The following is a 22885-nucleotide window of genomic DNA, read 5'->3' on the forward strand; positions in this document are numbered from 1 at the left end:
GGTGTTTTGCTTGGGGGGGGTTGGAGCCTGGAGGGGTTGTTTGGGGTGACATTGGTGCGGGGGGGGTGTCGATTTGGGGGGCATAGGGGGTGTCCCCGGGGGGGTATGCAGGGATGGTGGATGTGGGGTCCTCGAGGGGGGTGTCTGGATATTGGGGTCTTGAGGGGGTGTCCGGGGCGGGGGGGCGAATTTGGGGTCTTTTGAGTGGGATGTGAGATCCCCGGGGAGGGGACATGGGGATATTGGGGGGATCCCGGGGAGGGGGCTGGATATGGAGATTTTGGGGGGAATCCCGGGGAGGGGGCTGGGTACGGGGCCTTTTGGGGGTGGATGTCAGTTCCCCCACCTGGGGGGATTCAGAGTAAGGAGGTCCGGGGGGCTGGTCTGGTTATGGGGCCCTGGGGGTTCCAGCCGCGGGGGTGCGGACGGGGACCGGGCTGTGGGGGCGATCCGGGGTGGTCCCCGGCGCGGGGGCAGGTCCGAGCCGGGGGGTGCCCGGGGGGGGTGGGATCCCAGCCGGGGGGGGGGGGGGCGGGCGGGCGGCGGGGGCTGTCCCGGGCTGGTGCCTCCCCCGGCCGGTGCCTCCCCCGGCCCGGCAGCGCCTCCTCCCGCCCCCCCGCGCCAGGCGGAGCCGGAGCCGGAGCGGAGCCGGTGCCGGGGCGGCTCATTGCGGCGCGGCGCGGCGGCAGCATGGCCACCACCGTGCCCTGCACCCGCTTCACCGACGAGTACCAGCTCTACGAGGAGATCGGCAAGTAAGGGCCGCCGGCACCGGCACCGGCACCGGCACCGGGCACGGCCCCGGCCCCGGCCGCGGGCGGAGCGCGGGGGGCGGCGGGGGGCGGGGGGCGCTGCCCGGGGCCCCGGCCGCCGCTCGGTGCAGACGTGACGCATCCCCCCCCCCGCGGGACGGGGCACCCGGGACCGGCCCCCCCGCCGACCCCCGGGACCGGCCCTGCCCAGCCCCCCCGCACTGCCCTCCCCGGTACTGGCCCTGCCCCCCATACCGCCCCCCGGTCCGGTACCTGTCGTGTGTGTCCCCCCGCACCCCTCCCGGCTCCGGCCGCAGGGACCCCGGGCCTTACAGCCCCCCGGCGGCCCGGACCCCCAGTTGCTCCGGGTCCCCCGTCCCCATAGACCCCGTCCCCCGTCCCCGCAGCTGCCTCATTCCCGAAGGACCCCCGATCCTTATGGACCCCCATCCTGACAGACCCCCGATCTTTCCTGACCCCCCAGTCCTCAGCTATGCCCCGGTCACCCCAGACCCCCCAGTCCCTCCAGTTCCCCCCAGTCCCCAATCACCCAGCCCTGTAGGCCCCCCCAGTCCTTATAGCCACCCCTGACCCTATGGACCCCCATCCTTAGAGACCCCCCGTCTCTCCTGACCCCCCGTCCTCATGGATCCCCCAGCACTCCCGATCTCATCCCTGGCTCCTACAGACGCTCCCAGTCCTTATAGCCCCTATAGACCCCCCTCCTCACAGACCCCCCATCTCTCCAGATCCCCTGGTCCTTATAGCCGCCCTGGTCCTTACAGACCCCCATCCCTCCAGACCCCCCAAAGCCCTTACCGACACCCCCAGCCCGCATAGCCACACCGTCCTTATAGACCTCCCAAGCCCCCCAGACCCCTCAATCCTGATAGACACCCCCCCGAGACCTTATAGCCCCCTGGTCCCTATAGACATCCCTCATCCTCCAGACCGTCCTTGAGTCCTTATAGGCACCTGCTCCTTTTAGACACCCCCCCATCCTCCAGGCCCCCTTGCCCCCACCCCTTATAGATACCCCCATCTCTCTAGCCCCCCCATATCCATAGACCCCTCATCCATATATCCCTTCTGGTCCCTATAGACCCTCCTCATCCTCCAGTCCCCCAGCCCCTGTTAGACCCCTTTGGGCCTTATATAACTCCCCAAATCCGCTTGTGTCCCCCCCGCCGGTCCTTGTAGACGCCAGCCCTTCTGGACCCCCCTAGTCCTTAACGACCCCCAGGTCCCCCTGCCCCCCCCCGGGTCCTTCCACCCCCCCGCGACCATGACCCCCCCCCGGGCGGGGGTTGGGGGGAGCTGAGGAGGAGCCTCTCTGGGGGGGGCTCATTTGGCCCCAAGGCCGCGGGGGCAGATCCCCCGACCCGCGTGCAGGGCTGGGGGAGGTAAAAACGGGGGGGCAGGGGGGGCCAGACCTCGACAGGAGAGGGGGGGCCCGGGGGGGACCCCCCCATAGCAGGGGGACATTTTGCAGGGGTAGACGTGGTCCCTTTGGGGGTACCGGGGGGGGGACGTGGTGCCATCGGGGGCTGTTCCCTCGCTCTCCCCAAAATCCAGCCTGTCCTGGTTGCCATGGCAACGTGGTTCCCCCGCCCCCCCATCCCTCCGTGTCACCCGCCAGCCACCGCGCGTGTGTCCCCGTCCCCGTCCCCCCCCGCCGGGATTGTCGGGGACATCTGCCCCCGGCGGGTGGGGAAACTGAGGCACAGCTGGGGGGGTCCATGACAGTCGTCCCTCCCGCAGGAGCTGGCACCCACCGTGTCCTGTGTCCCTGGGGCCGCGTGGGGAGGGGACGGGGGGGGGGGGACGGGGGGTGCCAGGCCCTGGGGAGTTCCCCCTTGTCCCCCGGCGGTGGCACGGTCCCCACCATCCCGGCCAGCGCGGGGCCCTCGGTGTCCCGGGACGTGGGGACCCGGTGTGGTGGCAGGGGACGGCCTGGTGCCCAGCTCCCGGGGCCCACGTGTCCCCCTCGGCGGGCCCGGGGTGCTGCCGGGCTCTGCCGTGTCCCCAGCCCGGCTCGTCCCCTCTGTGCCCCCCCCGACGCTGCCCTGACCCCCCCCAGGCACGGGTGCTGCGGAGCACGGGCAGAGCGGGGGCACCCGCTGCCCCGGGGGACCCTGGCGGGCAGGGGACGGGCAGGGGACGGGCAGGGACGTTGGTCCTGGCAGGTGGACAGGTGGTGGCGGCACCTGGAGGGGCCGCGGGCGAGCGGGTGCTGCCGCCCGGCGTGGGCATGGCCACGCTGTCCCCGTCCCTGTCCCCGGGGGGCCGGGGGCCGGTGGCTCCCCGTGCCCCGCCGCGCCCGCAGCCGGGCCCTGTGCCCGCTGCCACCACCGCCATCGCCGCCACCATCGCCACCGCCATCGCCGCCGCCACCGCCGTCGCCACTGCCGCCACCATGGCCACCGCCGCCATCCGGGCCACCCGCCGTCCCCATGGCAACGGGCTGCCGGTGCCGGCTCCTTCCCGCGACCCCCCCGGCGATGCCGGCCCCAGCCCCCGCCAGGCGCTCGCCCCACCGAGCCCCCCCCCCCGGCACCCCCAGCACCCCCACCCGCGGTTCCCCGGCGAGCCTGCGGCGGGGGCCGAGCGGCATCGGGGCCCCCCCGGTGTCGGGGCTCACCCCCCCGGGTGCTGAGTCACGGCCGGCGCAGCCCCCGGCCACAGGGTGCTGAGTCACGGGTGGGAGCCCACCCGTGCCTGCTTTGGGGGGGGGGGCTGAGGCAGGCGGGGGCGCTGAGCCTGTCCCCCTCCCCCTCCCCAGGGGGGCTTTCTCCGTGGTCCGGCGCTGCGTCAAGCTCTGCACCGGCCATGAGTACGCCGCCAAGATCATCAACACCAAAAAGCTCTCTGCCAGAGGTAGGACCCCCCCGGGACCCCCCGGCACCCATGGGGTGGGTGCCCTCGGGGCCACCCCAGCCCGGCCACCCCGGTGCCCATGGTGACACCCGTGGTGCCCATGACACCCACGGCACCCGTGACACCCATGGCACCTGTGGTGCTCGTGGCAAAGGGTGCCGGCCGAGGGTGGGGAGTGCTCCGTGGGGGGCCGGATCGGGCCCTTCCCATCCCCGTTCCCTCCCGCTGCCCCGCGGGGTCCGTCCCCCCCGCCCCAGGCTGCCCCTCGGTGCCCGCAGCACCCGTGGTGTCCCCTGCGGGGTGTGCACACGTGTGAGCAGGCTCTGCGTGTGTGTGTGTGTGTGTGCGCGTGTACATGCATATGCTATGTGCAAAGGTGCGTGTGCGTGCACGGGTGTGAGCAGTGTGTGTGCACTGGTGTGTGTGTGTGTGAGTGTGTGTGCACACGTGTGTGTGTTCATGGGGGGGTGTGTGCATGGGGGGGGTGTGTGTTCAGGGTGTGTGTGTGTTCGTGTGTGTGTGTTCATGTGTGTGTGTGTGTTCATGGGGGGGTGTGTGTGTTCATGGGTGTGCGTGCACGCGCACACATGTGAGCAGTGGGGGCTGTGCATGAGTGTGTGTGTGCATGGGGGGGTGCTGAGCGTGCATGGGGGTGTGCACACAGGTGTGAGCAGGCAGAGTGTGTGTGTGCGTGCGTGCGGGTGTGTGTGCACACATCAGCAGTCTGTGTGTGCAGTGTGTACCCAGGCGTGTGCACTGCACGCATGGGGCTGTATGTATGTGCACGCGTGTGAGCAGGGCGTGTGCGCGTGCATGTCCCGTGCCATGGGGCGTGTGCACACCTCAGCAGCGCGTGTGTACGCTGTGCGCAAGGGGGGGTGCGCGCACACCCGAGTGGTGTGTGCACCGTGCGCGTGGGGCGTGTGCAGGTGTGGGGCGTGTGTGTGCGCAGCGTGCGCGGGTGTAGGTGTGGGGGTGTGCACCCGTGTGAGCAGGCAGCGTACGGTTTCACTGAGCGCGTGGGGTTACTCTGCGTGTGTACACACGTGTGCGCGCACAAGTGTGAGCAGCGTGTGTTTGCTCTGTGTGAGTACGGTGTGCATGGGGGGGGTGCGCACACACGTGTCCACATTGTGTCTGTGTGTCCATGTGTGATCATGGCTGTACACGTGTGCGTGTACACACGCACACGTGTGCGGGGGGTGTGGGCGTGTGCACACCCCTGTCCGTGTGTCCGTGTGCCCTCTCCACCCAGCACAGCCCTTCCCTGCTCACAGCCTGGGCTGCCCTCGCCCTGCCTGTCCCTGCCTGTCCCTGCCTGTCCCTGCCCGGCCCCCCCCTCGATCCCCCTGAGCCACCCCCCAGGCAGCAGCGGGGCTGGGACAGCCTGTGCGCACAGGGACAGCCGCACACAGGGACAGCCACGCACGCGGGTACAGCTGCACGCCCCGGTACACGGGCACACACAGGTACAACCGCACACACAGGTACAGCCGCACGCTCGTACAGCGGCAATCGCAGGTACACGCGTGTACAGCCGCGCACAGGTACACGCGCACACACAGATACAGCCACACGTAGGTACACCCGCACCAACAGGTACAGCCGCGCACATGGGTACAGCCGTGCACCCTGGTACACGGGCACGCACGGGTACAACCGCACACACAGGTACAGCCGCACGCTCGTACAGTGGCAAACACGGGTACACGTGTGCACAGACATACAGCCACACACAGGTACAGCCGCATGCACACACACAGGGGTACAGCCGCACACACACAGGTACAGCCACGTGCAGGTACAGCCGCACACACAGGTACAACCACATGGATGTACAGCTGCAAACGTGTGTACTGCCACACACTGGTACAGCGGCACACACAGGTACACGTGCACGTATGTACAGCTGCACACAGAGGCACACCTGTGCACACGGGAACAGCCGCACACAGGCACACCCGCACAGACAGGCACACCTGCACACACGCGCACAACTACAGGCACATGTACTACCCCCCCTTGCATGGACAATCACACATACACCCACACCCACACGCCTGCACACCCGCAACGCGTACACAACCACAGATGTGCACAGCCACACACATGTGCGCAGCCACACGTGCTTGCACACTCACACACACGTGCACACACATCCATACACGCACAACACAGATGTACATCCACACGTGCACAGCTGCATAAACATGCACAGCCGCACAGACGTGCACACCCGCGCACGTGTGCGCACACCCGGACACCTGTGCACACCCGCACACATGTGCACACCTCCACATGTGCACACCTGCAGACACGTGCGCACCTGCACGTGTGCACACCCAGACACACTAACACCCACGTGCACACGCCCACAGGTGCACACCCACACACACGTGCACACCGGCACACGCCTGCACAGTCCCCACACACGCGCACCGGCACCCGCCCCCCGCTGCACCCCTGTGCACGCCTGCACACGCACGCACACCCCCACCCGCACACCCGCAGAGCCATGGGCACCTGCAGGCTCCTCCGGCCGGGGACGGGGACGGGGACGGGGGACCCCCTGCGGTGCGGGTGGGGCCAGGGTGTCCTGGGGTGGGGGATGCGGGGCGGGTGCCCTGCCTGACCCCTGTGTCCCCAGACCACCAGAAGCTGGAGCGGGAGGCCCGCATCTGCCGGCTGCTGAAGCACTCCAACATCGGTGAGTGGCGCCCGGCCCGGGACACGCTGGGTGCCACCCTGGGGACAGGCTGGGTGCCACCATGGGGGGTCTGCCACCCTGGGAACAGGTGGGGTCCTGCTGGGTATCAGCCCTGGGACAGGCTGGGTGCCACCACGGGGCTGTGCTGACTGCCGCCCAGGGGACACGCCGTGTGCCACCCTGGGGACACAGTGGGTGCCACCTGGAGATACGCTGAGTGCCCCTCTGGGGACATATGGGGTCCCACCCTTGGGGTCCTGCTGGGTGCCACCATTGGGACATGCTGGGTGCCCCCCTGGGGACACAGCGGGTGCCACTCTGGGGTCCTGCTGGGTGCCACCTTGGTGACGTGCGGGGTCTCACCCCTGGGGTCCTGCTGGGTGCCCCCCCGGGGCCATGCTGGGTGCAGGTGTGAGGGCTGCACGTGACACAGGCACGCGTGTGCCACACGTGTCGGCTGCCCAGGGGCCGTGGGCTCCCGAGGCCGAGGCTGAGCCTGTCCCCGTCCCCGTCCCCGTCCCCGTCCTGTCCCCGCAGTGCGGCTCCACGACAGCATCTCGGAGGAGGGCTTCCATTACCTCGTCTTCGACCTGTGAGTGCGGCAGGGGGGGTCAGGGGGTACCGGCGGCTCCCGGGGGGGTTGGGGGTACCCGGACGCCGGGGTCCCGGGGTGACGCGGTGCCCCGGCTGCGTTGCAGGGTGACCGGCGGCGAGCTCTTCGAGGACATCGTGGCGCGGGAGTACTACAGTGAAGCCGATGCCAGGTGAGCCCCCGCGCCCCCCCAGACCCTCCCCAAACCCCCCTGGACACCCCCAGCCCCCCAAGTGCCTCCCCCCGGGGGGGCTGCAGGGATGGGGCAGCTCCAGCAAGGCAGGCAGGGGGAGCACCCAGTGGGTGGGGGGTGCCCCCCCCCATTATCGTAACCCCGCCACCGGCTCCATCCTGCTGCCGGGTGCTCAGTGGGGCCCCCCCACGTCCCACTCCCCACTCCATGCTCCCCCCCCCGCCGCTGAGGCCTGGCGCTGTCATGACATGTGCTGAGGGGGGGCTGGTGGCGGGTGGGGGGCCCCCCGGGCCCCCCGTGCCGGTACCGAGCCCCCAGTGCCCTGTGTGCCCGCCGTGTGCCCGTCCCCGTGGTCTCTGGGCTTTCACAACATTGTTTCTCCCCCTCTCTCGTTCCCCCCATCTCCGCCCCGTCCCCGTCCCCATCCCCCCGTGCCCCCATCCCCCCGTCCATCCCCACCCCGTCCCCCCGTCCCTCCCCGTCTCCCATCACGCGTCGCTCGGGCTCTGTGCGTGTCCGTGTGTCCGTCCGTGTGTCCGTCCGTCCCACCGCTGCCCCTCCGCTCGCTGACCCCCCGGCACCCCCTTCCCTCTGTTTTGCCTCCTGCCGCCCCACCTGCCCCCTACCTGCCTTCCTGCCCCCAACCTGCCCCCAACCTGCCCCCCCCGTCCTGCTCCCTCCTGCCCCTGGATCCTCCCATCCCCCTCTCCTGCCCCCCTCCCACCCCCTGCCCCCCACCCTGCCCCCCACTCCCACCCCTTTACCCCCCATCCTGCCCCCCACTCCCATCCCGTTCCTCTCCATCCTGCCCCCATCCTGCCCCCTTCTCCCACCCCTGCCCCCCTCCTGCCCCCCACCCCTTTATCCCCCTCCTGCCCCCTCCCACCCCCTTTACCCCCTCCTGCCCCCGCCCCCGCCCCCGCCCCCGTTTTGTTTTGCAGTCACTGTGTCCATGAGCTATTAGCACGCGTTTCTCCCACCCATCACTTTGCCCCTGTGCAGAGGGAGCCGCAGGTCAGTATAACGGGGGGCCGGGGGGCCGTGCCCCGCGCTGCCCCCGCCCGCCGGAGCATCCCGCTTCCCGGCCCCCCGCTCCCCTTGCCGGGACCCCGCTTTGGGGCTCTCTCCTCCCTCCTTTTCTGCCCCCCCCCTTTTTGCCCCCCCGCCCCCCCCGCAGGGAGGTTGCCCCCACCATGCCCCAGCACCCCCAGCCGGGCAGGGGCCCCCTTCACCCCCATTTCAGCCTCTCATCCCCCGCTCCTTCCCTCTTTCTTTCTTGTCTCGTCTCCATCCGCCCTCCCCGCACCCCCCGTCCCCCCCCCGCTGTGAGTCCTGTCTGGGGACCCCGGTGTCCTGGCGGCAGCAAGGCTGGGGGGGTCCCCGTGGTGGGGGGGGCACAGCAGCACCATTAGGGTGTCGCCCACGGCTCTGTGCCGAGATGGGAGCACCCCCTGATGGGCACCCAGGGGTGACCCCCCAGGCGGTGACCCCCCAGGGGTGATCCCCCCAGGCAGGGGTACGGGGGGGTGCCATGCTCAGCACCCCCCCCCCAATACAAGATCACCGCTTGTTTTTGTAGGGTCCCCCCCAGGGTGCAGCGGGGTGCCGGCAGTGGGGCGGGGGGGTGGTTTGGGGGGGGCACAGGTCCCGGGTGCCCCCGGGCAGGGGGTGTGGGGCTGGCAGGGGGCAGCGTGCCCCTGACCCCCCCCCCGACATTTGCACGCAGCCACTGCATCCAGCAGATCCTGGAGGCCGTCCTCCACTGTCACCAAATGGGGGTCGTCCACAGGGACCTCAAGGTGAGTGTCCCCCCCCTTCTGTCCGTCTGTCCATCCCTCTGCACAGGGTGGTCCTCCCCCCTCCAGCTCTCGGGGTCCCTGGGTCCCCACAGCTTGGGGGGGGCCCTGGCTCAGTGGGTCCCCAAGGTCCTAGGGGGGGTCACTGCGCTCCCCCAGGGGCTGGGGGGGTCCCCTCTGCTCTGAGTGCCCCCAGCTGCCATCTCCCCTTTCTGGGGGTGGTGTGACCCCCCCCAGCCGCAGCACACTCCTGCGCTGAGCTGGGTGTTCACTGTGACCCCCCGCTCGGCCCCACATCCCCCTGTTGGGGTGTGGCGGGGGGCACGAGCCGGGTGGGATGTGGGGACGGGGACGTGCCGGGGGGGCTCGCGCTTGGCTGTGGGGTGGGGGGTGGGACACGGGGCTGGGGCTGGGAGGGATACGGGGTGACGCTGGGTGACAGGGTGACACGCGCTGGGGCTGGACGTGGGGCTGTGCCACCCCGGCACCCCCGGGCGTTCGGCACGGGGCACACGCAGCCGGCAGAGCCGCTGCCCGTGGCACGGGGCTGGCAGCCGGGCAGGGCCCCCTCGATGGCGGCTGCAAAGCCCCCTCTGCTTCCTCCCCTCTCCTCCTCTTCCCACCCCGTGCCCGGCGCTGCCCACGGCAGCCGGAGAACCTGCTCCTGGCCAGCAAGTGCAAAGGGGCGGCGGTGAAGCTGGCCGACTTCGGCCTCGCCATCGAGGTGCAAGGGGATCAGCAGGCCTGGTTCGGTGAGTGCCACCGCGTCCCCGTGCCCGCTGCATCCCTGTCCCGTGCCCGCCGCGTCCCCGTGCCCGCCGCGTCCCTGTCCCGTGCCCGCCGCGTCCCTGTCCCGTGCCCACTGCGTCCCTGCCCTGTGCCCAGCACATCCCTGCCCCATGGCCACCACGTCCCTGCCCCGTGCCCGCCCTCTCCCTGTCCCGTGCCCACCGTGTCCCCCCCATGCCCACCGCGTCCCTGTCCCGTGCCCTCCGTGTCCCTGCCCTGTGCCCAGCACATCCCTGCCCCATGGCCACCACGTCCCTGTCCCGTGCCCACCGTGTCCCTGCAGTGTGCCCACCACGTCCCCCCATGCCCTCTGTGTCCCTGCCCCACGCCCAGCACAGCCCTGCCCCGTGCCTGTGCCCCAGTCCCGTGCCCACCGCGTCCTGCCCTGTGCCCGCCCTGTCCGTGTCCCTGTCCCTGTCCCTGTCCCTGTCCCCGCCCCGTGCCCGCTGCCTCCTGCCCGCCGCGGCTCAGCTCGGCTCCCACCCGTCTCCGTCCCAGGCTTCGCGGGCACGCCCGGCTACCTCTCCCCCGAAGTCCTGCGCAAAGAGGCCTACGGCAAACCCGTGGACATCTGGGCGTGCGGTAAGAGCCTGGCCCTGGCCCGGCCCGGCCCAGCCTGATCCCCTCCTGATCCCCTTCCCAGTCCCCTCCTGATCCCACCCTGATCCCCATCCCACTCCCAGCCTGTCCCCTTCCTGTCTCCATCCTAGTCCCATCCCATTCCCATCCCAGTCTCATCCTGATCCCCACCCCAGTTCCAGACTGGTCCCGTCCCGGTTCCTATCCCAGCCCTATCCCAGTCCCTCATCCCGGTGCCATCCCTGTCCCCATCCTGGTCCTGTCCCCTTCACCCTGGTCCCATCCTGGCCCGTGGCCATCCCAGGCTGCGTGCCCCGGCCGTGCCACGCTCTCCCAGGCGGGCGGGCGCTGCCACGGGGAACGGTGCCATCCCGGCAGCACCGGGGAGGCTGGCATGGGGACAGGCCATCCTGGGGACACCGCTCCCCTGGGGCAAGGCTGGAGGGAGCCACGGGGAGGCTGGGGGTCCCCGTCCCCCCCGGCCCTGACCCCGCTCTCCCTCGCCCAGGTGTCATCCTGTACATCTTGCTGGTGGGCTACCCGCCGTTTTGGGACGAGGACCAGCACAAACTCTACCAACAGATCAAGGCCGGTGCCTACGACGTAAGTCCCCGGCGCCAGGCAGCCCCCACGCTGTGGCCGGCTGGCTCGTTAACCCTGGAACCTACTGAGGGACACTACAGCTAATGACCACCAGGGAGAGCCTGGGGGGGGGGACTTCGGGCCACATCTCCAGTGGCTGGCTGGGGATGCGTGGGGAGGTGGAGGGACACAGGTGCCATGAGGCTGCCCCTCCCTAGCCGTCACCCCGCCATGTCCCCATCCCCCCCCGCAGTTCCCTTCGCCCGAGTGGGACACGGTCACCCCCGAAGCGAAAAACCTCATCAACCAGATGCTGACCATCAACCCCGCCAAGCGCATCACAGCCCACGAAGCCCTCAAGCACCCGTGGGTCTGCGTAAGTGCTCTCCCCCCTCCCCGGCGTCCCCTTGGTGGCCCCCCCCCAGGCTGGTGGCCGCCGGCGCCTGGCTCTGACCCCCTCCCGTCCCCCACAGCAACGCTCCACCGTGGCCTCCATGATGCACAGGCAGGAGACGGTAGAGTGTCTGAAAAAGTTCAACGCCCGGAGGAAGCTCAAGGTGAGTGAGGGCTTCTCGAGGGAGAAGCGTGGGCTGGATCCGGCCCTGGCCCTGCCTGGTGCCTCCCCCACCCCCGGCACGGCACCACCCTGCCCGTCCCCGGAGCTTTCCCACGGGCACAGTCCCACCCGGTCCACGCCGCGGTGCAGTACGGTCGCATCCTGGCAGCGCCCGGTGCAGCGCGGTCCTGTCCCGGCCCCCCCACGGTCCCATCCCGGCCGTGCCCGGTGCTGCCCTGCCCAGCGTGGTCCCGTCCTGGCAGCGCCCCGCGCTTTCCCACGGGCACGGGCCCATCCCAGTGCTGCCGTGGGCCCATCCGGGCCGGTCCCGGTCCGCTGTGGTCTCATCCTGGCCGTGCCCGGTGCTTCGCCGGGGGCCACGGTCCCGTCCCAGCGGTACCCGGCGCAGCGCGGTCCGGTCCTGCCCCCGCCCACGTCACGCGGTGCCAGGGCCCCATCCTGCACCCCCCGTCCCATCCCCGCACCCCACGGGCCCCCCCCTGCACCCCACTGCCCCCCCGCCCTCATCCCGCCCCCTCCCTTCCAGGGCGCCATCCTCACCACCATGTTGGCCACCAGGAACTTCCCAGGTAAGGGGGGGCTCCCGCTGGCCGGGGGGGGCCGGGGGCCGCAGCCCCCCTGCCCGCAGCCCCCGCCGAGGCCGGTGCCCCCCTCCCCTCTCTCTGTCGCTGTCTTTCTCTCTTTCTCCCCCCATCCCCTAACCCCCCCATTTTTTCCCTGTCGGCGAGGACGGGGCGTGCGTTAGCCAAGGGGGGCAGGATCCGGCCCCCCGCCCCACGCACACAGCAGCAGGTAGTGCCCGGTCCCCGTGTCCGTCCCCCCACTCCGGTGGCTGGCGGGGGGACGGGACACGGGGGGAGGGGGAACGACGGAGCAGCGCCAGCCGCCCCCAGGCCTGAGGCCGGGGTGATGGGCACCCCAGGACTTGTTGTTGGGGGGGTGGGGGATGGGAAGGTGGGGGGCCCGGCTGCAGCCCCCCCCACCTGCCCCCTCCCCTAACAGGAGCTCTGCTCCCTTTCTCTCTCTCTCTCTCTCCTGCCCGCCCTCTGCCCGTCTCCTGCCCGCAGTGGGCAGACAGACCACCGCTCCTCCGACCATGTCGGCGGACGCCGCCGGGGCCCCCCTGGGGCTGGTGGAACAAGGTAGACGCGTCCGCAAAGGGCCCCCCCGGCCCCCCCGGCCCCGCTTGGTTTCTGTGTGTCCCCGTCCCCCAGATCCTTCGTCCCCATGTCCCCGTCCCCCCATCCTCTTCCTCACGCCCCCACCCCCCTCAACGGGTTTCGGGTGCCCTCCTCGGAAATCGGAGCGCATGCATGGCCCCCCGCATTGCCCCCCGCACCCCTCCTGCATCCCCCTCCCCAGCCTCTCCCCCTCCCCACGGGGACCGAGAGATGCCACTGTCCCCCTCCTGCTGTCACCCCCGGCTGGCCCCGGGGGGTCTCTGCACACCCCCTCCCCCCCGCAGCGCTTCCCCCCCATCCCAGGGGGCTGCTTGGGTGCTTGTGCCCTGCTCTGGGCCGGTGGTCCCTGGGTGGGGGGACACACTATGGTGGCACCCCAAGGACCCCCGCCTGGGTCAGCAATGGGGAGCTGGGGGTGGGGGGATAATTTTAGGGTGCCCCCCATTGCTCCCACCCCATGGCACTGCCCCCCCGCACACAGGGAGGCACACCGGTGCATGGAGGGGGGCAAACCGGCCGCATGCCCCATGTCCCCCCGTGTCCCCCCTGTGTATCCCCCCGCACGTCTCCCCCGCATGTGCCCCCCGCATGCCCCCCGCACGGCTTCCCGAGAGCTGCAGCCGGTGTTCGTGGCGCCGCGAAACACTCGGCGGGTCTTAAACCGTGCCCCCCAGGGCTACAGCTGCCCTCCCCGCCGGGGATCCCCCTCGGCCCCCCCAATGCGGCTCTGGTTTAAGCCCCCACCTCTCAGCGCCCGCCTGCTTTCGGAGGAGGGACCGGGACCCTTGGGGACACCCCACCACGGACCCCCGTGGGCACATGGGTCTGCCGGGGGGCAGGGGTGTCCCCTTCCCCCCTTCCCTGCCCCCTGTTGGGTGCTGCTCCGTGCCACCCTGCTGTCACCAGACTTGTCACCTCACAGCCCCCACCCCCCCGTGACACTGGCAGGGGGTCCCCAGCTCGGAGGAGCAATGAGGATGCTCGAGGTGACCCCTCCCCTGGCCACTTGTGCCCCCCCAGGTCCCTGTCACCCCCCACTGGCCAGAGATCTCGATAGCAGTGACAGATGCTCCTCCCCACCCCCGTCCTCGTCCCCTCCAGGGTGACAGCAGGGGGAGCACAGGGACCGCCCCCGGACTCAACTCATCTTTTTATGTTTTTTATGTTTTTCCCTTTTTCCTCCTTCCCCCTCCCCGTTTCTCTCTCGCCCCCCCTCTCTCGCTTTCCTCTCTGCATTTCTCCAAGGTAAGCCAGCTCTGCCCCCCCCCGCGGGGGCCACCAGGATGGGGGGACCCCCCCAGCTTATCTGTGTGTCCCCCAGGATGGGGACACCCCCCAGGTTGGGGACACCCCCCCTAAGATGGGGACACCCCCAGGATGGGGACACCCCCCTCCCAGTGTGTGTGTGTCCCCCGACACCGGGGTGGTGGGTGCTGCCAGCACCTGGGGGGCATCAGGGTGGGGGCCGGGGGGTCGGGGGGATGACACGGCGTCCCTTGTCCCCAAGGGAGGGGACAGCCTCTGACGCTCTCTCCCCCTCCCGCAGCAGCTAAGAGCTTACTGAACAAGAAGGCGGACGGCGTGAAGGTGAGGGGCCACGGGGAGGCCGTGGGGGCCTCCCCCCCGTGTCGCTGAGCCCCCCTTTCTCTGCCCCCCAGCCTCAGACCAACAGCACCAAAGGCAGCGCCGGCGTCACCAGCCCCAAGGGGACGCTCCCGCCCGCCGCGCTGGTAGGTGCCCCCGCACCCCCCCGCACCCCCCCCGGCCGGATCCATCCCGCCAGCCCATCCCATCCATCGCCATGCGCCCCCCCGCCTCGTCCAGCTGTCTGTCCGTCCGTCAGTCCCTGGTGTCAGTGGGGATGGGGGGGGTGTCCTGGGGATGGGGATGGAGGGGGGGGGGTGCAGGATACGACCGTGGGGTGCCCCGCAACATGGACGGCAAGGTGGGTGCAGGGCACGGGGGTGCCCCACCGTGAGGACAAGGTGGGTGCAGGGTACGGGCACGGGGGATCCCCAGTGACATGGACGGCAAAGGTGGGTGCAGGATACGACTGCGGGGTGCCCCGTCGTGCAGACGGCGAGGTGGGTGCAGGATTCGGGCACAGGGACGCCCCACCGTGCAGATGGCGAGGGGGTGCGGGATACGGGCGCGGGCACGGGGGTGCTGAGCACGGCCCTGCCGGAAAGGTAAGCGCCGGGCACGGGCACGGGGCTGCCTGGCCGGCAGAGCGGGTGCGGGATGCGGGGATGCCCTGGCAATGCCGACAGCAAGGTGGGTGCAGGATGCGGGCACGGGGGTGCCCACCGCGACCCAGCCGGCACGGTGGGTGCAGGATACGGGCACGGGGGTGCTCACCACGAGCAGGGCAGCACAGGGCGTGCAGGGTGCGGGCATGAGCCTGTCTGGCTGGTACCGGGAGTGCAGGACACGGACCTAGGGGTGCCCAGCCGGCACAGCGGGCGCAGGATTCGGCCGTGGGGATGCCTTGCCGGTACAGTAAGTGCAGGATATGGGCACGATGACGCCTGGCCGGCACAGCGAGTGCAGGATACGGGCATGGGGATGCCCAGCTGGCAGAATGAGCGCGGGGTACGGGCGTGAGGATGTCCGGCGGGTGCTGGGAGCGCAGGACGCAGGCGAAGGGACGTCCAGCCCGCGCGGCGAGCGCAGGACGCGGGCCTGGGGATGCCCGGCAGGTACAGCGAGCACGGGCGCGGGCGGAGGGATGCCCGGCCGGCACAGCGAGTGCAGGATACGGGCACGGGGCTGCCCTCCACGACCCGGCCGGCTCCTCCTCGCCCATCCAGGGGGTCCCGCTGCGTCTCTCTCTCCCCCCGCTATCTCCCCCCTTTCCCCCCCCCCGCCTCCGTCTTTCTGTGAATTAAACCATTTGGCTTTCGCTGGACTAATGACTCTCTGCTTCTCTCCCCCCTCTGCCCCTCCCCGAATCCGGTCTGGGTCTCTCTTCGCCCCCGTCCGCGTGCCGCTCACTCCGTCGTCCCCTCCGTTGTCCCTCCCGGGCTCTCGCTTCCTCCCCCCGCCTCTGTCTCTCTCCCTTCTCCCGTAGGAGCCTCAAACTACCGTAATTCATAACCCCGCGGACGGCATAAAGGTATTGCTGCCTCTCTTCCCTTCTCGCCTCGCCCGCGTTCGTTAGCCCCCGGGGTCGTTTGGGGCCCCGCTTTCCGCCTCCATTCTCCCCCCAGCATCAGCCATGGCGCGGGGCGGGGAGGGGGCTGACGTGGTGCTGGAGCGGATGAGGATCGCGCACGGGGCGCAGTGACGGCGGGGGCTCCCCCCCCACAGCATCCGGCATCGCCGGCGTCCTGCCGAGCCCCAGCCGGGCTCACCCCCCCCATCCCCGGCTGGGCCGGATTCTGACCCTCTCTGTTTGTGTCTCTCCCCCTGCACCGCCGCCGTCCCGCTGGCAGGAGTCGTCCGATAGCACCAACACCACCATCGAGGACGAGGACACAAAAGGTGACGGGAGCGCGGGAGGGCTGCGGGGCGGGGCTGGCGCTGGGATGCACTGGGATGGTGCTGGGATGCACTGGGATGGCGCTGGGATGCACTAGGATGGCGCTGGGATGCACTGGGATGGTGCTGGGATGCACTGGGATGGCACTGGGATGCACTGGGATGGCGCTGGGATGCACTGGGATGGTGCTGGGATGCACTAGGATGGCGCTGGGATGCACTGAGATGGCACTGGGATGGCGCTGGGACGGCACTGGGATGGCACTGGGATGCACTAGGATGGTGCTGGGATGCGTTAGGATGGCACTGGGATGCACTGGGATGGCACTGGGATGCACTGAGATGGCACTGGGATGGCACTGGGACGGCACTGGGATGGCACTGGGATGCACTAGGATGGTGCTGGGATGCGTTAGGATGGCACTGGCATGCACTGGGATGGCACTGGGATGGCACTGGGATGCACTGAGATGGCACTGGGATGGAGCTGGGATGCACTCGGATGGCACCAGGATGCATTGGGGTGCACTGGGATGCGCTGGGAGGGTGCTGGGATGCACTGGGATGGCGCTGGGATGGCACTGGGATGCACTGAGATGGCACTGGGATGCACTAGGATGGTGCTGGGATGGCACCAGGATGCCTTGGGATGCACTGGGATGTGCTGGGAGGGTGCTGGGATGCACTGGGATGGCGCCAGGATGCATTGGGGTGCACTGGGATGCACTGAGGTGGCACTGGGATGCACTGGGATGGAGCTGGGATGCACTGGGATGGCACCAGGATGCATTGGGGTGCACTGGGATGGCACTGGGATGCACTGGGAAGGTGCTGGAATGCACCAGGATGCGTTGGGGTGCACTGGGATGGCACTGGGATGCGCTGGCATGGCACCAGGGTGCATTGACGTGTGCTGGGATGGCACTGGGATGGAATGGGATGGCATCAGGATGCCTTGGGATGCACTGGGATGGAACTAGGACGGAATGGGATGCACTGGGATGCACTGGAATGGCTCTGGGATGGCACCAGGATGCATTGGGTGCACTGGGATGGAACTGGGATGGATCAGGATACACTGCAATGGCATGGGGACACACTGGGATGGCACTGGGATGCTCTGGGGTGGCACTGAGGTATAGTAGGGTGCACTGAGATGGACTGGGATGGCACTGGGATGCATTGAGATGGCACTGGGATGCACCAACATGCACTGGGGTGGCATTGGGATGCACTGGGATACACTGAGATGGCACTGGGGTGGACTGGGATGGCACTGGGATGCATTGACATGCACTGCGTCACACTGGGATGCAGTGAGATGGCAGTGGGATGCACCAGGATGGACTGGGATGGCACTGGGACGCAGTGGGATGGTACCAAGATGAGTTGAGATGCACTGGAATGGCAGTGGGATGCACTGGATGGAACTAGGCTGTACTGGGATGGATTGGGATGCACTGGAATGGCACTGGGACACAGCAGGGTGGCAACGATATGCAGTGGGATGTCACTGGGATGCACTGGGACAAGCTGGAGTGTAATGATAGGCTCTGGAATAGCACCGGGACATACTGGGATGGAACTGGGCTGTGCTGGAATGGCACTGGAATGGCGCTAGGATGCAATAGGACAGCACTGGGACGTACTGGGATGGAACTGGGCTGTGTTGGAATGACACTGGAATGTCACTGGGATGCAATAGGATGGCACTGGGACATACTGGGATGGAACTGGGCTGTGTTGGAATGGCACTGGAATGCACTAGGAAACACTGGGATGCACTGGGGTGGCGTTGAGATGCACGGGGACACACTGGGATGTAGTGGAGTGGCACTGGGACACATGCGGGTGCCACAGGGATGGACTGGGATGGCACTGGGACACAGTGGGACGGGACCAAGATGAGTTGAGATGCACTGGAATGGCAGTGGGATGCACTGGATGGAACTGGGGTGTACTGGGATGCACTGGAATGGTACTGGGATGCACTGGGAAGCAATAGGATGGTACTGCAATGCACTGGAATGGAACTGGGATGGATTGGGACGCACTGGAATAGCACTGGGACACAGTAGATTGGCACTGAGATGCAGTGGGATGTCACTGGGATGCACTGGGGCAAACTGGAGTGTAATGATAGGCTCTGGAGTAGTACTGGGACACACTGGGCTGGAGCTGGGCCGTGTTGAAATGCACTGGAGTGGCACTGGGTGGCACTGGGATGCACTGGGGTGGCATCAGCATGAAATGAGGCATTGGGATATAGTGGAGCGGGCTGCATTGGGATGGCACTGGTACATACTGGGATTGCACTGAGTGCATTGGGACACACTGGAATTCAACAGCATGACACTGGGATGGAACTGGGGTGAACTGGAATGCGCTGGAAGGGCGCTGGGACACAGCAGGTTGGCACTGGGTTGCATTGAAATGCACTGGGATGGCCCTGAGATGTACTGGTGTAAACTGGGGTGGATCAGGATGCCCCGGAATGGTACTGGAACAGTCCGGGATGTTACCGAGATGTAGTGGAATGCACTGGGATGGCACTGGAACGTACTGGGGTGTCACTGGGATGCATACGATTGCACTCGGGGAAAACTGGGCGTATTGGAATGAACTGGAATGGCACTGGGGTGCAACGGGATGGCACTGGCATGCACTGGGATGTATCGGAGTGCACTGGAGCGGCACTGGGATGCACTGGCACACGCTGGGATGCAATAGGATCGCACTGGGATGTGTTGTGATGCACTTGCATGGAACTGGGATCTATTGTAATATACTGGGGTGCACTGGAACGGCACTGAGACACAGTGGGATGGCACTGGGAGACAGTGGTGTGGAACTGGACATATTGGGATGCACTGGAATGGCACTGGGATATACTGGGACATGCAGGGGTAACATTGGGATGTGCTGGGAAGCACTGGGACATGCTGAGCTGGTACTGGGAGGGCACTGGGGTGCCTGAGCATGCTGGGAGGGCACTGGAATGGCACTGGGCAGCACTGGGACATGCTGGGAGGGCACAGGATCCCCGGGCTGTGGGGGTGCTGATACTGGTGTGGCAGAGCTGCGGGGGCCCTGGGCATGCAGAGGTCCTTGTCTCTGTCCCCATGGTCCATCTGTCTGTCCCCATGGCCCACGTGTCTGTCCCCATGTTTGGTCTGTCCCCAAGGTCCATGCATCTGTCCCCATGGTCCGTCTGTCTGTCCCCATGAGACTGTCCCCATGGTCTGTCTGTCCCCAAGGTCCCTGTCTCTGTCCCCATGGTCCGTCTGTCTGTCCCCATGACCCACGTGTCTGTCCCCATGGTCCATGCGTTTGTCCCCATGGCCCGTCTGTCTGTCCCCATGGTCTGTCTGTCTCCATGGCCCCCCCCACGTGTCCCTTCTCCATGTCCCATGTCACCATGTCCATCCCAGCAGCCCATCCACCCATCCCCATGGCGCGTGTCCGTCCCTCTCCCACCCAGCCCCCCGCCGCCGTCTCCATCGTCCCGTCCCCCCCATCCCTCCGCTCCGCCCCAGGGGACCCCGGTGCGGGGACGGGGACGGGGATGGGGACGGGGACGGGGCGCTGACACTGTCGCTGGCCGTCCCCCCCCAGCCCGCAAGCAGGAGATCATCAAGATCACGGAGCAGCTCATCGAGGCCGTCAACAACGGGGACTTCGAGGCCTACGCGTGAGTGGGGTCCCGCGGGCGGGGCCGGGCGGGGCCGGGTGGGGCGGGGCCAGGTGGGGCGGGGCAGGGTGGGGCCGCTGCTCACCCGCTGCCTTGCAGGAAGATCTGCGACCCGGGGCTCACCTCCTTCGAGCCCGAGGCCCTGGGCAACCTGGTGGAGGGCATGGACTTCCACCGCTTCTACTTCGAGAACTGTGAGTGCCCACCCTGCCTGCCCTGCCTGTGCCCTGCCTGCACCCTGCCTGCTCTGCCTGCCCTCCCTGGCCAGCCCAGCCCCCTCATCCCGCCTGTCTCCTTTGCTGTCCCCTGCCTGTCCACCCCTGCCTGGCCCCTGCCTGTCCCGCCTTTCTCCCTCCCCATCCTGCCTGTCCCTCTACCTGTCCCCTGCCTGTCCCCTGCCTGTCCCCCTTGCCTGTTTCCCGTCTGCTTGCCCGTCCTGCCTGCCCAGCCCATCTGGCTGCCTGCTTAGCTGTCCATCCTCCCGTCCTGCCTGTCCCTCTGTCTGTCCTGCCTGTCTGCTTCCCTGTCTTGCCTGTCCGCAGCCTTCCCCCTGCCTGCCCATCCTGCCGGTCCCCTGCCTGTTTGCCTTCCCTCCCCGTCTGCCCCCCCGCCCGCCTGCCAGGCAGTCTTGTCCATCCCCGCCCTTCTTCTGCCTGTCCATCTGTCCATCCAAACTTCCCAGCCCCTGCCTAGCCTCTGCCTGTCCTGCCCAGCCCCTGCCTGCCTGTCCCTCCGTCCATCCACCCTGCCCATCCCCTGCCTATCCTTCCTGCTCCCCTGCCTATCCTCTGCCTGGCCGCTGCCTGCTGCCCTGCTTGTCCTGCCTGTTCCCCATCTGTTTCTCCTCTGCCTGCTTCTCCATCCTGCCTGCACCCTCCCTGTCCGTCCTGCCTGCCTGCCTGTCCTGCCTGCCTGCCTGTCCTGCCTGCCTGTCCGTCCTGCCTGCCCATCCTGCCTGCCTGTCCTGTCTGTCTGCCTGCCTGTATCCGTCCCTGCCTGCCCGTCCTGCCTGCCTGTCCATCCTGCCTCTCCTGTCTCCCTGCCTGCCCGTCCTGCCTGTCCTGTCTCCCTGCCTGCCCGTCCTGCCTGCCTGTCCATCCTGCCTTTATCACTCCCTGCCTGCCTGTCCATCCTGCCTGTGCAACCTGGCCGCCTCTCATTCTGTCTGCCTGTCCATCCTGCCTGTCCAGCCTGCCTGCCCATCCTGCCTGCCTCCCTGTATCCCTCTCGGCCTGTCCATCCCCGTGCCTGCTTGGCCGCCCATCCGCCTGCCCTGCCAGCATCCCTGCCCGTTCCCCTGCCTGCCCCGCTGACGGCCGCCCACCCCGCAGTGCTCTCCAAGAACAACAAGCCGATCCACACGACCATCCTGAACCCCCACGTGCACGTCATCGGGGAGGACGCTGCCTGCATCGCCTACATCCGCCTCACCCAGTACATCGACGCCCAGGGCCGGCCCCGCACCAGCCAGTCGGAGGAGACCCGCGTCTGGCACCGCCGCGACGGCAAGTGGCAGAACGTCCACTTCCACGGCTCGGGGGCCCCCGTCGCCCCGCTCCAGTGAAGGTGAGCGCGGGATCGGGGTTAGAGGGGTGCCGGGGTGCCCCGGTTCTGGCTCATCGGGGTCCCCCATCCCCGCAGAGCTCGCGGTGGCTGTCCTGGTTCCAGCCTGACGGAGACGGCGATGGGAGCCGAGCCGGCAGCCGGAGCTGCGGCCCCGAAGCACGCGTCCGCATGCCTGTCCCCCCTCCGCCCCGGCCCCTGCTCCTCCCCCCTCCAGTGCCTGTGTTTGCAGAAAACAAAAAGAAAAAAAAAAAAAAAAAAAGCCAAAATGACAACAACAACAAAAAAAAGGCAAAAAAAAAAAAAACCACAAAAACAAAAAGGGGGGAAAAAAAATCTAAACCCCAACCCAACCACACACACTCAAAAACCAACCCAGCCGCTCGGCCACAGACAGGGGGGGCTGGGGGGGACGCCCCCGCAGCCAGACCCCCCCCTCTCTGCCCGTCTCCGCCTGGGGGTGTCTCCCGGCTGGCGGGGGGGGCGGTCCTGGCCCCCGCTCCCGGCTGTGCTTGTGGCGTTTCGCTGTCGCTGGTGGTGGATGTTGTTCTTTGGACTCCGCTTTCGCTTTCCCTCCCCAGTCCCTGTACATAGAGAGAGCTCTTTATTTTTGAATTCCCACGGGGGTCCCCGGCCACGGGGTGCTGCCGGGTGGTAAGCGAGGTGGGGGGGACACAGACACCCCCCCAAAGTCCGGCGCTGCCCCCGGGGGACCGAGGCTGATGCCGGGCGCTGCGGGGGCAGGGGGCATGGTGGGTGCCTTTGGGAGGGTCCCCCGACGGCCACCCCCGTGTCCCCATCCTGGTGACAAAGACCGGGCACCCACACCCCATTTCCCTCTTTCCAGGCAGGCGGGTGGCTGGGTGCCGGCTCTGGGTGCTGGTGGGTTTTGGCAGGGGTGACAGGGGTGGGGAGGGGGAATGCAGGTGCCACGTAATGGGGCTGGGGGTGGCCGGGGGGCTGCGGCCCAGGCGGCGGGGATCGGGGCGGGGGGATCGGGGCGATCCAGCCAGCACTGACGCAGCATCGAAAGCACTTTAGACTAAGAGAACGGGTCTCTTAGGGGGCACAGGCTGCTCCGCCGCGTGCCGGGGGTCCCCCGGCCGCTCCCCGCCACGGCACGGGGGCACCGGGCAGCACCCCTGGCCCGGCCGAGGGCGTTGGCTCCCCTCCCGCACCCCCACCCCCCGGCCGGCGCTCGGGGGGACCCCGTCTCCCCCTGACTCCCCTTCCCCGGGGGAGGCATCACCCCGCTCCGGGCGCTCTCCGGCTCGGCCACACGTTTTCCCCGGGGTTTCCGCTTCCTCCATCTCCGTGTCCGGAGGTGCCGTGTGTTGCTGGGGGCTGTTTTTTGGCTGGGGCGGGGCGGGTGGGGGCTGCGGAGCGGGAGGGCCGGGGGAGATTTTTTTTTTTTTAAATTATTATTATTTTTTTTTCTGCATGCCCTTTGCGCGGGAGCAAACCTCGGGCGCTAACGCTGTATGTCGAGGAGCTGAGCTGAGCTGTTACTGTCCCATGAATGCTGG

At 68.4% G+C, this 22885-nt stretch overlaps 1 protein-coding gene across 1 annotated transcript; it reads left to right on the plus strand.

Moving 5' to 3' along the window:
- Positions 1-625: 625 nt before the first annotated feature.
- Positions 626-22729, plus strand: CAMK2B (calcium/calmodulin dependent protein kinase II beta). Its single transcript, XM_072846265.1, has 21 exons — positions 626-755; positions 3535-3629; positions 6277-6336; positions 6874-6928; positions 7035-7100; positions 8848-8920; positions 9567-9669; positions 10205-10288; positions 10794-10888; positions 11121-11243; positions 11341-11424; positions 11971-12013; positions 12512-12586; positions 14172-14212; positions 14284-14355; positions 15696-15740; positions 16060-16108; positions 19721-19796; positions 19896-19990; positions 21128-21362; positions 21438-22729. The coding sequence occupies exons 1-20, from the start codon at positions 691-693 to the stop codon at positions 21358-21360; spliced, it is 1632 nt and encodes a 543-aa protein (XP_072702366.1). The 5' UTR covers positions 626-690; the 3' UTR covers positions 21361-21362; positions 21438-22729.
- The last annotated feature ends 156 nt before the right edge of the window (positions 22730-22885 follow it).

The sequence above is a fragment of the Ciconia boyciana genome, chromosome 25 (genome assembly GCF_034638445.1).
Source record: "Ciconia boyciana chromosome 25, ASM3463844v1, whole genome shotgun sequence".
In the NCBI taxonomy this organism is placed as follows: domain Eukaryota; kingdom Metazoa; phylum Chordata; class Aves; order Ciconiiformes; family Ciconiidae; genus Ciconia; species Ciconia boyciana.

Excerpts from the sequence above, each read along its gene's own strand:
- CAMK2B (XM_072846265.1), top strand. The coding sequence starts at position 691 with ATGGCCACCACCGTGCCCTGCACCCGCTTCACCGACGAGTACCAGCTC. Across the intron at positions 11,425-11,970 it reads ACGCCCGGAGGAAGCTCAAG|GGCGCCATCCTCACCACCAT; the intron begins GTGAGTGAGGGC and ends CCTCCCTTCCAG. Across the intron at positions 19,991-21,127 it reads CCGCTTCTACTTCGAGAACT|TGCTCTCCAAGAACAACAAG; the intron begins GTGAGTGCCCAC and ends CCCACCCCGCAG.